General features: G+C 40.2%; 1 protein-coding gene across 1 annotated transcript in view; it reads right to left on the bottom strand.

The window, feature by feature from the left end:
* The window catches only part of LOC138377570 (maltase-glucoamylase-like), a 75245-nt gene that overhangs the window by 16784 nt on the left and 44364 nt on the right, over window positions 1-14097 (bottom strand). Inside the window, exons 22-32 of the mRNA XM_069462619.1 lie at window positions 13449-13537; window positions 10982-11031; window positions 10043-10210; window positions 7726-7878; window positions 7180-7380; window positions 4907-5061; window positions 3660-3828; window positions 3331-3427; window positions 2361-2473; window positions 1308-1433; window positions 36-164 (exon numbers count right to left, since the gene is read on the bottom strand). Coding sequence (XP_069318720.1) covers window positions 36-164; window positions 1308-1433; window positions 2361-2473; window positions 3331-3427; window positions 3660-3828; window positions 4907-5061; window positions 7180-7380; window positions 7726-7878; window positions 10043-10210; window positions 10982-11031; window positions 13449-13537 — 1450 coding nt within the window. The remainder of the gene's footprint in view (window positions 1-35; window positions 165-1307; window positions 1434-2360; window positions 2474-3330; window positions 3428-3659; window positions 3829-4906; window positions 5062-7179; window positions 7381-7725; window positions 7879-10042; window positions 10211-10981; window positions 11032-13448; window positions 13538-14097) is intronic.

Below are 14097 nucleotides of genomic sequence, written 5' to 3'. Positions count from 1 at the left end.
CCCAAACAGGCTCCACCCAGCCCCGAACAACTGACCAGAATGAGGATGACTCGCATCCCGTCGGCCTTCATGCGATTGATCAGAGCTGGGAGTCCAGTGAACTCGGGGCTCAGGGTGAAGTCCAGCTGCCGTTCCATGTAGTCGATGTCTGAGTACTGCACGTCCTGTGAGAGGACACAGGACGCTGAGCGGCTGCAGTTGTACAAGTCCAGGCTCCATTGGAAAACAACCCTCCGCTAACCAATGGTGAACTGCATACTGCGCTGCTGTTTGTTAGGTATGGGCCCTGGGAAATTCGCCTTGTTTTTCAAAGTTTCAGTTGTAAAATAGAACAAAACTAAGTCATCAGAAAAGAGGATGGTAGCACCTCCCTGGCAGGGCTGTTGCGAGGATAAATAAAGTCACTGGAGGGGAAAGTGCTTTGCAAGCTGCCAATACAAGGAGTGATCACGATTACCTCCCCCAAGAGGCTGCCCCTGGTATCAGTGATTCACATTCAGAGAAAATAGAGTTAACCACCCAGGACTAATACGATATAGATAGTGAATCTCCTACAAAACAAACAAAATAAAACAAAACAAAACAAAGACCTGGAATTGCTTTGAAATATCCAATTTTGGGGGTAATCTGACACAGTTTTCTTATTAAGAATGAAATCCTGTGACATACTTTCCACTATTATAACAATTATAAACAATAGAAAAGGAAGTAGCATAAAATTAAATACGTAAGTGGCTCATGGAATCAGTTCTCTGATTACTGGACTCTCCTCTTGTCCTCAAGTGGAGGAACGAGCTTGTTTCCATGTGTATTTACTCTGGAAACCTGTTGCAGGATCCCTACATTCAGTCAATGATTAGCTCAAAGCGGATAGAAGTGTTGGAACTGGGGTCATATCTACACATACAACAGTCTGACTGATTAATTTTTTTTTTTTTAAATTAAGCAAAACTTCTGTTTGGTGGATCATTTATTCTTATAGAACTAAGCATTTTTTGAGTCAATGTTTTGAAGTCATGTGAAAGTAATCTTAATAAAAGGAAGCACAGTATAGCAGAAAGAGCCCTGGAGCTGGCCCTCTCTCCTCCTCCTCTAGAAGAATCACTGTGAATCTTCAAGCTACCATCTCTATAAGATGGGGACAAGGGCGCCCACTGTATTACTGTGCCGGAGCGAGGCTCAGTGTGGTATTTTACAGGAAAGCACTTTGCATCTTTTTAGAACCCCATAAAAATCAGTCAAACGAATCCAGACACAGACACACTAGAGTTAGCTACAATGTCCCCGAGCCACGACTGAGAACGTACGTAGGGGATCTGGGAAGCCACCATCTCATCGTACAAGCTGGCTATCTCAGAATCATTCGCGTATCCATAGCGACACAGCTGGAACCCTAAGGCCCAGTAAGGTACCATCACAGGCCGACCAATCAACTAGAAAATGGAAAGAAAATATTAGTCCTCAGAAAGGAGAAACTAGATTGAAATTTTACATGCAGTAATAAAAATATTTTTCCATGTCCCAGGCTAAACAATCAACAAATTCAAATCCAAAGAGAAACTAAGGAGATGCAAAGCCATTGGGATGCCTTGGAGAAAGCTCCCTGCTGGGAAGCTTCTTCTCTAGGAAGCCTAGAAAATCTGATTTCACTCTGATTCCTAGAGGCATCCTATCCTACTTGTTAAGAACACAGAACCCAGAGACAAAATGCTTGCTTCAGCATAGAGGCTCCAGTCCTGCTAGCTTGTGTGACCTTGGGCACAAGTTAAGTAACCTCTTGTGCCTCAGCATCTTTACCTACAAATTGGGGATAATAACAGCATCTGCCTCATAGTGTCTTTTTGTGAGGACTGAATGAGTTAATGTATGTGAAGTTGTCTGACATGCAGTAAGTAATAAATGAGTGACATGCAGTAAGTAGTATATGTGTTCATCGCTATTGCCACAACCACCACTGTCACCACCACCACCATCTCCACTGCCCCCCCACCGTCATCACCACCACTATCACCCCAGCTACCACTCCCGTCACCATCATCACCACCTATCACCTCCACCATAACCACCACCACCATCACCACCCCCTACCACCACCAACACCATCATCACCGTCACCACCACCACCACCATCATCATCACCACCACTGATAACACTACTACTTCTGTTACTTTGCAATGCTTAGAGGGGTAATTGAATTGAATAGTTATTGGAATGTATTTATTTTTCCTTATTCTATAATCTGTCTCTGAGGAAGACCAACAATTCCAGTTATCATCTGAAAGTTATATTAATGAATGTGGGTTTTGGCACACAGAATGTGCTGTATAAATACTTGATAACCCATTGAATTTCCCCCTACCTCAGTGTACTGCTGAGTGACAAGCTCTGGAGTTGGACCCAAGAACACATAGAAGTCCAGAACTCCCCCTGTGGTGCGGTATGTCAAGCCAGGCAGGGGCTGGAACGTCACATCTGAAAGTATAGCAAAGTGTCAATGCAGTTGGAAACCGTCAAGGTGAGAAATTACCCCTGAACTCCATACCTACTCCCTCTTCCTGTGCCTTCCTATTGTGGAGTGTTAAGAGAAGTTATTTTGTACTATATTCACATAGAATTAAAGAAATTAAGTGAAAGTCTATAGGGCCCCATCCCTGGAGTTTTCTACCCTTTGATGTGCTTTCTGTTTTGTCATTCTGCTTTTTAAAAATTATTGTTATAATTTTTATTTAAGAATAGTTTAAGACTCACATGAAGTTGTGAAAATAGCACTGAGAGTTCCTGTGTACACCACATCCACCTTCCCCAATGATAACATCTCACATAACCATGGTACATTGTCAAAACCAGGAAACTAACATTGATACAATACTATTAACTCAGGTATGGACCGTATTTGGATTTCACCAGGTTTTTACATACCTGTTTTTTTTTTTTCCCCATCCCCATGATTTCCCACCCCTCTCTTATAGACCATACAAATTTTCTTCATACCTTCATACCCCCTCAGAGACTACTTTGACACAGCCTCACCACTAATTCAGATTGTATAGATGGCTCCCACTAGCTGACCTCAGGATATTTGGGACTCACTTGGTTTTACTTATCCCTTCCTTTATGATTTTTGTCAAGATAAGAGTTGAGTTAAATCTTGTTATCACATGTTACTGGACTTAAATAAATAGAAAGGCTAAACAAAAAGAAAAAAAAAACAAACACCATCCACAAGATAATAATTTTGACTTCAGGGAGCAGCTGGGTCCAACACATTCTAAAGTTACTCAGGGATGACTGGCACACAAAACTAAGGGATTACACTAGCATCATCTCACCCATGGCATTGCTGTTCAGCAAGAGCACCCCGTGGGCACTGCCGTCCTCCTCCAGTCCCATGTAGTAGGGGTGCACGCCGTAGGAGTTCTTCTTGTACTGGAGAGTCATGGGGGAGAAGTGGCAGGAGGTAAAGACATTGTGCTGAGAAAGTTGGGTCCAGCTTTCTCCATGAGATAAACACATGGAAACAAAGGAGCCTGAGAATTGACTCACTCGTCTAGAAGCTGAATGTGACAATCTAAATTGAGTTTGGGAAAACAAAGCACAAAGGGCACACAGTGTGGGTGCAGAGAGGCAGAGATACAGACCCCAAATGCCCTGCCCTTACCCCGGGGGGTTGGTCTCGGGAAAACATCCCCCACGTGTGCCAGTTCAAGTCTCTCCTGAAGGCTGTGTGCTCGGTCTCCCCAAAGCCATAGAGGTACGTGGAGGGAAGGCGAGTGGAGATTCGGATGAACATGTCGTTGAAGGTGAAGCCAAGGAGCTGAGAGTCCCATCTGTGCACAAAAAGGTAGGTTTGAAAAAGAGAATGGGCTTTTCTATCTTCTTCAAGCAGCTGACTTTTCCAGGACAACAGAACCCTTGATTCCCTCCCCACCTCCCAGAACCTGTTCATCTTCCAAACAAAACATAAATTCTATTTGATTAAAATAGTCATAGATATCCTTGCTAAAATCCCAGGTGTCCTCCTGCCTTCTTCTGTTTCCCTCTATCGTTGTCCCCTCTGAGCAATCCCTCCACAATACCACACCCAGGCACTTCTCACCATCTCAGCTGCGACCACTCCACTCCAGCCCTCCCTGCCACTCCTGCACCCCTCAGTCATTTTCTGCAGAGCCTCCAGAGTGACATTTTTACAAGTGGCTTCTCACAGATACATCTTTCGAAGCCCTCAAGGCTGTACCTGATCTGAAGCCCACCCAGCATCCCAGCCTCATCTCCCAGCACTCACCTCCTCACTTCCTACACTGCTCTGACCGCATGGGACTTTTTCTATCCCTTAACACCACGTTTGCTTCACCTCACAGCCTGTGCACTTACTATTCCCTCTGTCTGAAATGCTCTTTCCCTGTCCCCCAGTCTCCACGTGGGTGGCTCCTTCTCATCCAGGTCCTATTTCAAATGCCACCTCCTCAGAGAGACTGACTCTGACCACACTATCAAAGTAGTAACCTTTCTATAACTCTAGACTACCCTGATCTTTTTCCTACACAGCAGTCATCACCATCTCAACTTCCTCTTTATATTGTAACTTAAATTATCTTTGTTATTTACTAAGCATTTTTTGTCATGAGAAGAGAAGCCTCATCTGTCTATAGCCTGCAGCACCTAATTGTAGGGAAGATGCCCCCTAAAGAATTATTGGATGAATTTCCAGGTACATGCAACTGCCTCAGTAATTATTCCCATGAAGCTAAGGATTTTCTATAAAAACAGACCTGAAGGATATAACTTATTTATGGCTCTGGAAATGGAAAGTGTGATGCTTTGAGCCAAGATAGCTCCAAGGACAATGGACCTGGCAAAGAGTGCACAGGTAAGCATCAACTCTGAAGCAGACTAAAAGCCACTTACATTACAGTGCCTGTATTCTTCCGGCGAATTTCAATCCCAAATGGATTCTTCTTAATGAGGACATCATAGAGTTGACTCTCAGGGGTGCTGGACTGAGCCTCAGGTATATTCAGAGGGACAGGAACTTCATACCGATTATTGTTGGGATCATAAATCTAGGCCAGAAGAAATAGATTTTAGGTAAGGATAGTACTCTTGAAACCTATATCCTTAGCAGGACCTTCATGTCATTGACAGAGTTCAGATGCTATATTTTTTGTCTTTAAGCTCAAAATAACTGAGGTTTAATTAACATAGCAAAGAACAACGTCAGATTTAACATTTTGGTCGGAGTCTGTCATATCTTGTTTTTAAGGCCTCTATTACAGTGATGCATTCACTTTGGCATTGGTGCTAACTTAGAAAATCATTCTGGAATCAGTGTGCTATTTATGAGTATATTATTTATTACTTTGTGTGTAGGCATGAGTGTATGTGAATATCTGAAAACTTTTCTGAATTGAAAAAGAAAATCTCTAAAACAAGCATGAACTCCATTTGATTAAAATAATCAAAGACATCCTTACTGAAAATGGTATCTAAATTGATTCACCGAGTACCTGCTATATTCCTGCCTGACACTGTACCAGACACTAGGGAAATGAACTGAATGAGGCGACATTACTGTGTTATGAAATTCACATGCTAATGGGAAGTGAAAGAGAGCAATCCATAACACCTGGGGATGTGCACTACGGTAGAGCTACGTAGAAGTGCTGTGAGATTAAGGGAAGGAAATGCCTAACATGGTTTCTGGGAGACTGAGATGATTTCATGGGAGAAATACAGGCTGAGTCTTAAAAGCTTGGCAGCCATTAACCAAACACAGAAAGGAATCTAGTCGTTCTGGCAAAGAAATAACAAACACAAAGGCACAGATTATTACAGTGAGCTCAGAAAGAGGCAAATACTTTGGAGAAAGCTACTGTGTGGTCCACAGGTAGAATAGGCAAGAGTTAAGGCTAGAAACCCAAGCAAGTTCATTCACTTCAAACCCATCAGATGCCTATCACTCACCGGTGCTATAGTGAGGATACGAACATAAAAGAGCATCATCCCTGCAATAGAGGCTGTAAAAGAACTCAGAGTTCACGTTAAAGTCAGATTGTAAAGAACCTTTCAGGCAATGCCACATGGACCTGATCTCTTTCATTTACTTTCTCAACAACATTTGAGAGCTTACTATTTACCAGACTATGTATTAGATTTCAGAAGCAAAAAGATGAAAGGACAAATTCCTGTTCTTGAGAAGCTTACAATTTAATAGAGAAATAGACATAATAACAGCTAGTCCAGAAGCTGGGCATGGTGGCTTATGCCTATAACCTTAGCACTTTGAGAGGCCTAAGGCATGCAGATAGCTTGAGGCCAGGAGTTCAAGACCAGCCAGAGCAACATAGTGAGACCCTGTCTCTACAAAAAATAGAAAAATTAGCTGGGTGTGGTGGTGCACACATGAAATCTCAGCTACTCAGGAGGCTGACCCAGGAGGATCGCTTGAGCTCAGGAATATGAGGTTGCAGTGACCTAAGTTGATGCCACTGCACTCAGGCAACAGAGTGAGATCCTATCTCAAAAAAAAAAAAAAAAAAAAAAAAGCAGCAAGCAAGTCCATCCCTAGTCCTTAGATGTAATTAAACCATGGAAGGGAAAGGAAGAAATCACTACAGTTTGCTATTTTACAGATATCTCAACTTCAGTATGCAAAACTGAACTCATCATCATATATTGACCAAGCACAACCTTTTCAGTATTCCCCATTCTAGCTAATGACACTACCCTCCACACAGAGATGCAAGCCAGAAACATGGTAGCATTCTTCGTGCTTCCCTCTCTCATCACCTACTTGCAATCAATCCCAGACCCTGTCCCCCTACGTTCTCAAATTCAAACATGTCCACTGTTCTTCATTTTCTCTCCCATATCTCATCCAAACTCAATCCCTCACCTGGCCTGCCTAACTGGTAGTCTCCTAACTTGTCTCTCCATATTTACTCTTGTTCTTCCAACTATTTTCCTAACAGTAGCAACAGTAATCTTTTTAAAACGCAAATTAGGATAGGTCTCATTCTTCCATCATTGCTTTCTCGCTGCTCTTAGGAGAATAATCTAGTCTATTGTAGCATGATTAACTTAGAAGAGTAGCTTACTCTAGAGTTCTGTAACCTTGACCAGCAAAAAGTAATGGAACCATTAAGGGTCTAGTCAGCACCTGACACATGTACTATGTTTACCTTAAACTGCAGCATTTCATTCTTGTGGTAGGTCACCTGCAGGTGGAGGGAGTCCACAGGTGTGGAGGGCAAGGCATTGGCGTAAGGAGAAGACTTTAAGGAGATGTCAGCTGTGGCCCCATGTGAGTTGTACTGAATATCACTGACAGAGTATAGATCATTGACAAAATAGCAAAATGGGACTCCAGGAGAACTGGATGCCTGAAAAGTAAGGTCAAAGTCACAGATCAGCATGTGATCCTAGAATTACCAAATAGAAAGGGTTAGAAAAGTCATTTTATAGGGAGATAAAGGCAGCTCATCATTCATTCCCTTATATATCATTTGGTAGTGACATAAATTTAAATTCCTGGTCTCCAAGGAAAATATTTATTTTTAAAAGTCCCATATATATTCCCACCTACTCTGCCCATCCAGATCAGACTCCTTTGGAAGTCCTTTCTTCCTGTGGATTGTAAGCAGTTACCTAGGTACTGGTGTTGTGCTCATGAAACTGCAGATGCAGTGTGAAGAGCTGAATGTACATTAACACCATCAGCACGTTACCTCCCAGACACAGCCACGGGCAGTGCAGTTTTCTGCAGAAGCACCACTCTCGTCAGGGTAGCAGTCTATTTTTTCTTCATCCCTTATCTTCACATCCCACTCCACCGTGTACGCTTCTCCCAGGACAAGATCAATGTCTGTGATAATGGCAACCTGCAGGAATGGGGAAGTCACAAGGAAATTCATCCTCAGGACAAAGGCCTTTGAAGATCTGAAGGGTTTTTTTAAGGAAAAGAAATATAAATCAGACCAGACTCTCAACCTTCCAAGTAGCATACGACTGTAGCTTACATGAAGGGAGCTATTTGGTGGAGGGACTATTCAGTGGCAACAGAGCAAATGTCACAACTCTATTGGAATCACATTCTAAGGATTATCATCTTTCTAAATCATTTTGCACTTCCCTGTTCTATCAATCCCCAACCACCAGCAGCACCCCCACCCCTACCTCTGACAATACTCACACAATGGCACTGCAATGATTCATAGCTCAATATGAGACCCTTTGAGAATTAAATCAAGTGTGACCTTCTCATTTTTGTACCTAAGACCTTCCAAAATCTGATCACAAATTTCTTGTCCAAACTGAGCGCCTTCTAAAAGTTAAGCCTACATATGCTGGTTATACAAAATTCATAGATTAATAATGTAAGGCTATTCTCAGTCCTTGGATTGGCTTATTCTGATATCTCAACCTAAAATACTTTACCTAGTTGCCTGTCCTATGTAAACTGTTCCTTTCTTATTTGCTATTTCAGATTAGAATACCAAGTTCCTAATTAAGAGCTAAATTTGTAATCAATGAAACACAGTTGTGGCCACTGAGAGATAATTTCAAGTCCACTGAGAGTTGCTAGCCAAGTATTTCTTTCTTGATTTAAAGACCTGCCCCTTCACCTTTACCTCTTCCTTCTTAGTTCCTCTCTGCTTTTATTTGTTCTTTTTTTTTTTTCTGCTAGCACAGGGGAATGGTGACTGGAATAAACGCCACTTCTAATCGCAGGAGAAGAAAAGACCTCAACCCTGACAACTGTGAGCCATTGATCCAATGCCAGCAACTCTCCACCTTCTGAACTTTTTATTACATAAGAGAAATTTTTCCAATTTGTTTAAACTACCATTTTGGGTTTCCTGTCACCTGCCACTGATGAATCCCTACCTGATACACCATCTTTCAAGGCCTAGCCCCACCTTGCCTTCTCCAAGAACCTTTGTTTAACTATTCCATTAAGCTTTGACCACCAGATTTGATTTCCTGTATGTTAATTTGAATTCCCTGCCCCCTTCCCAATGGTTTCATGTATATAAAATGTGTCTCCCCATTGCCCAAACTCAAGCCATAAAAGAGATACTTTGGCCTTATATTAATTAATTTATTTAACAAACATTTATCGAGCTTATTTTTACATATGTATCCTTCAAATGGCTTGCACTCTACCATAAACATAACTAACCATATACTACTTGATCCTAACTTTATATTGTATGCATCCTCCATATGTGTTGTCAGGACAAAATGTCCAGTGTCATCCATATATCCGTAGAGTAAAAAACTACATTGTTCCCCTCCCCCCCCAATTTGGAAGGTCCCTCACAAACCATGCTGACCCACCAGCTCCCAATGCTGGGTCATTTGGAGTACCTGTAGTAAGTTCTATGTGGGGAAGGGATTCCTCGTAATGCTAAAGTATTGGAGGAACTTATTAAAAGCTGTTCAGGAGCATCAAGTCTCAGTATAACTGATGAAAAATTATTTTGTTATTATCATCTAACCAGATAAGTAGCCATTAGTGAGGATAATCAAATTCCTTTCCTTAAAATATTTCTTAAAAATGTATGTGTTAGAGTCTATATATCTCAGCATAGTAAGAAAAAAAATGTATTTCAAAATTCTAATTAATGGAATTCCTACCCTCTACCTTTACCCTTCCAGCATCAGCCAGCTGCCATGAGACATGCTTTTCCTCTAATCCTGTTCCCCACTTTCCTAACTGTGTTGTGCCCCATCATCACTATTCTTTTCTTTTTTTTTTTTTATTTTAGAGATGAAATCAGTCAGAGAGAGCAGAACACTGAGAGGCAGAGAAGGGAATATGGTGGAAAGACCATTAACCTTGTCCCCACTCTTCAGCAGCTCCCCAATTCATTCTAGCTATGGATGCCCCATTGTTTTGTCTTTCCCAGCTTTCTGATGTCCCCACCAGGGGCCTTAGAGTGTGCTCTAGTCCTTCAGGAACGCATGCAACCTTGACAAGCAGGAACACCCTGATGCTATAAAGAATTCTTGATAAACCACCTTAAAAAAATGGATTTTTACCGTCAGGTTGGAATCATAAGTGACTGTAGGAGAAGTCTGACTTGGGACACCATTGTGTTTCACTGTAACGTTGACAGGTTCCTGTATCCCAAGGATTTTAATCTCCTTAAATGCTAAATTATTGGAATCATTGTAGGTTGATTGTGAAATCCTCACATCCAAGCGGTTCTGTAAAATAATTAAGCTCAATTAAGCACAAAGATATGCCGATAATACACAGATTTGAAAGTCACTCAAATATTCCATCCTTAACCAGACACTCTCCACTGCCTCTTAACCTTTTCTACTAGTATGTAATCAAGGAGAAAAAATTTATCTTAATAATATTCTAAGCAAAAAAAAAAATATATCAGGAATACACACACACTCACATAGACATTTTTAAAAATCGTGTTTAGAAACATTGGCTGCCTTTTTTTTTTTTTTGTGAGACAGGATCTTACTCTGTTGCCCAGGCTAGAATGCAGTGGTGTCATCGTAGCTCACTATAACCTTGAACTCCTGGGCTCAAGCAATGCTCCTGCCTCAGCCTCCCAAGTAGCTGGGACTACAAGTATGTGCCACAACACCTGGATAATTTCTTTTTTAATTTATTTTTTGTAGAGATAGAGTCTTGCTATGTTGCTCAGGCCGGTCTTGAACTCCTGGCCTCAAGTGATCCTCCCTGCCTCAGCCTCCCCAAGTGCTAGGATTATAGACATGACCCTCCGTGTCCAGCCTAGAAACACCTGCTGCTTTGATTTATCTAAATTATTGCCTCCTTTTCATAACACAGATGATTCAATTATTGGAGTTAAATTATAAATGGAAATGTGCTCACCTAGTTATAACCATTAATGCATATAAAGTTATAAATATAATTATACATATACATAATCACATATTGCTAATGGTCAGACAAAAGCCCAGACCTAAGATTCCCAAAAATATGATTCTTACCTGGGTGACAGAAAACTCACATAAAAGATAAACTTTATTGGCCACAGTATCTGAAAATGAGAGAAAGACAAGTCAGGTTCTGGCCTGTCCACCACAGAAGAACAGATTTCACCCTGCCCCTCTCTTAAAGCTACATCTTAATGTCACAAATGGCAGGACTTCCTTTTTCTTATGGATGAATAATATTTCCTTGTATACCTGTACCACAATTTCTTTATTCATTCTTCAGTCAATGGACATGACACTTAGGTTGTTTCCATTTCTTGGCTGTTGTGAATAATGCTGTAGAGAACATGGGCATGAGTATATCTCTTCAAGATATTGATTTCATTTCCTTTGGCTGTATATGCAGAAGGGGGATTTCATGGATTATACAGTAGTTCTATTTTTAATTTTTTGAGGAATATCCATGCTATTTTCCATAATGGCTGTCCCAATTTTCATTCCCAAAAACAGCGTACACAGGTTCATTTTCTCCACACTGGTCAGTTCTTGTTATCTCTTATTTTTTTTTCTTTTTTGTAATTTTTCTTTTTTTTTTATTTCAGCATATTACAGGGTACAAATGTTTAGGTTACATTTATTGCTTTTGCCCCACCTGAGTCAGAGCTTCAAGCGTGTCCATCCCCCAGACGGTGTGTGCTGCACCCATTAGGTGTGAATATACCCAACCCCTTGTCCCCCTCCCACCTGCCTGACACCCGATGAATGTTTCTACTGTACGTGCACATAAATGTTGATCAGTTAATTCCAATTTGATGGTGAGTACATGTAGATGCTTGTTTTTCCATTCTTGTGATACTTCACTTAGTAGAATGGGCCCAGCTCTTATCTTTTTTATAGTAGCCGTTCTAGCAGGTGTGAGGTGATATTTCACTGTGGTTTAGATTTGCATTATTCTGATGATTAGTCATGTTGAGCACATTTTCATATACCTGTTGACCATTTATATGTCTTCTTTGGAAAAGCATCTATTCAAGTCTTTTGAACATTTTTTAATCGGGCTATTTGTTTTTTTTTCTATTGAGTTTCATGGGTTCCTTATATTTTTTTAATATTAACCTCTTCTTAGATATATGGTTTGCAAACTCTTTCTCCCATTCCATAGGTTGCCTTTTCACTTTGTTTGTTTGTTTGTTTGTTTGCTTTGCTGTGCAGAAGCTTTTTAGTTTGATATAGTCTCACTTGTTTGTTTTTGCTTTTGTTGCCTGTGCTATTGGTGTCATATCCAAAAAATCACTGCCAGGAAAAAATCATATTTTCTTATAGGAGTTTTATGATTTCAGCCAATACACTTAAATTTTTAATTCATTTTCCATAATAGCCAGATATGAAAACAACCTAAGTGTCTATCAACACATGAATGAATAAAGAAATTGTGGTATATAAACACACACACACCACACATACACACAATGGATTATTATTCAGCCATAAAAAAAGGAAATCCTTCCATTTTCAACAACATGAATGAACCTGGGGAACATTACACTAAATGAAATAAGCCAGAGACACAAAGACAAATACTGCATGCTCTCACTTATATGTGGAGTCTAATAAAGTTGAACTCATAGAAGCAGAGAGTACAACAGTGGTTCTCAGGGGCTGGGGGCTGGGAGAAATGGAGAGATGATGGTCAAATGGTACAAACTTTCAGTTATAAGATGAACAAGTTCTGAGAATCTAATGTACAGTATGGGTGGTGAGAGATGTGTTCATTAATTTGATTGTGGTAATCTTCACATAATGTATACATATATCAAAGCATCACATGGTACACCTTGAATATATTTAATCTTTATTTGTCAATTAAATATTTTCCAATTAAATAAATAAATGAAAATTTTCTTTAAAAAGCTGTATGTTGTTTTATGGACAGAGTCTCCAAGGCCAAGCCAGTGTTTTTCCTTTTCCTTCTTATTGTAACCTTGGAAAGACTCCCTTCCATGTGCTTCTGAGGCATATTCCTCAAGGGAAGTGTATATTTCCTAAGCTCGAGCCACAAGAATTATTAGTATACTGTAGCCAGAAAAATGTGCTAAAAAGTATAGCTAGATAACCTAGAAAAGTATATCCTCAATGCCTCACTGGCATTGTACGTTTTTATATCATCAACATTTGTTCATAAATACTTTAGGAGGGAGATATCTTCAATACATTGAGTTACAGGAATAGTCTTAAAACTGTCTCTTCCAAGTGCCCATTGACAATAAAATGAGAGCCTATTTTATATATTTATATCTTGATGGCCAGTGGGAGAATTCTAAGAGATATTATAGAAATGTGTTTTTCTTCCATCTGTGGCTCATCTACGCCTGCACAGTGCAACCAGAAACAAAATTCTTATATGACTTTTGCTACTGTGCCTGGTGAGATTTCTCCCACAGCTGAATGGCCAACAGGAGGGAAGGATCATAAGTCAAAGATGCAGGTTTAGAAACAGTAACATTATTATAACAGTACTCACCCTTCGTTTCCCCATCATCCCAGAAAAGTTCTCCTTTTGCTTCTTTGTTCTCATCTAGGGCGATGATAAGACCAAGAGGGTTCTTTCGACTGTGGGAAACAAGATTTATGTAAGAGACAAAGACTTAGGTCTCCAAGAATTTTGTCAAATAATCTGGGAATGTCTCCATCAAATTTCAAATGGAAAAAGTTACTAGCAGCAGATGTCTCTGCTTTTCTTTAGGCACAAAGGCAAAATCACAGGTGCATCTTTCTCTAGCATCAATAATGTCAGAGGAAACAGAAATACCCTAAACATTAGCAATAAGCATCTATGTAGAAGGCAAGAATTTAAGTACCACAATCACTACAATAGCTAAAATAAAAGCTGCTGCTGAAAGTATTATTTAGAATACAGAAAATTAGAGGAGAAAGACATCCTAGATAATAATTGGTTCAACTAGATCCTTTTGGAGATGATACCCTCAGAAGTGTCAGCGGCTGTAAGGAAGATACACTTTTCCCTACCTAAAGACCATTTTCACTCAGAAAGCAATAACACACAATAAGATCCATCTATATAATAGTAACTTACTTATTTATTATTAGTGTGTTTTGAGGGAAAAATAAAACATTCTAATTATCTGCTCTGTAATTTAGAATGGGAAACA

Source organism: Eulemur rufifrons, chromosome 29 (genome assembly GCF_041146395.1).
Source record: "Eulemur rufifrons isolate Redbay chromosome 29, OSU_ERuf_1, whole genome shotgun sequence".
Classification (NCBI taxonomy): Eukaryota; Metazoa; Chordata; class Mammalia; order Primates; family Lemuridae; genus Eulemur; species Eulemur rufifrons.
Note: the sequence above shows the minus strand (reverse complement) of the source record. Positions and strands in the feature narration are given on the sequence as shown.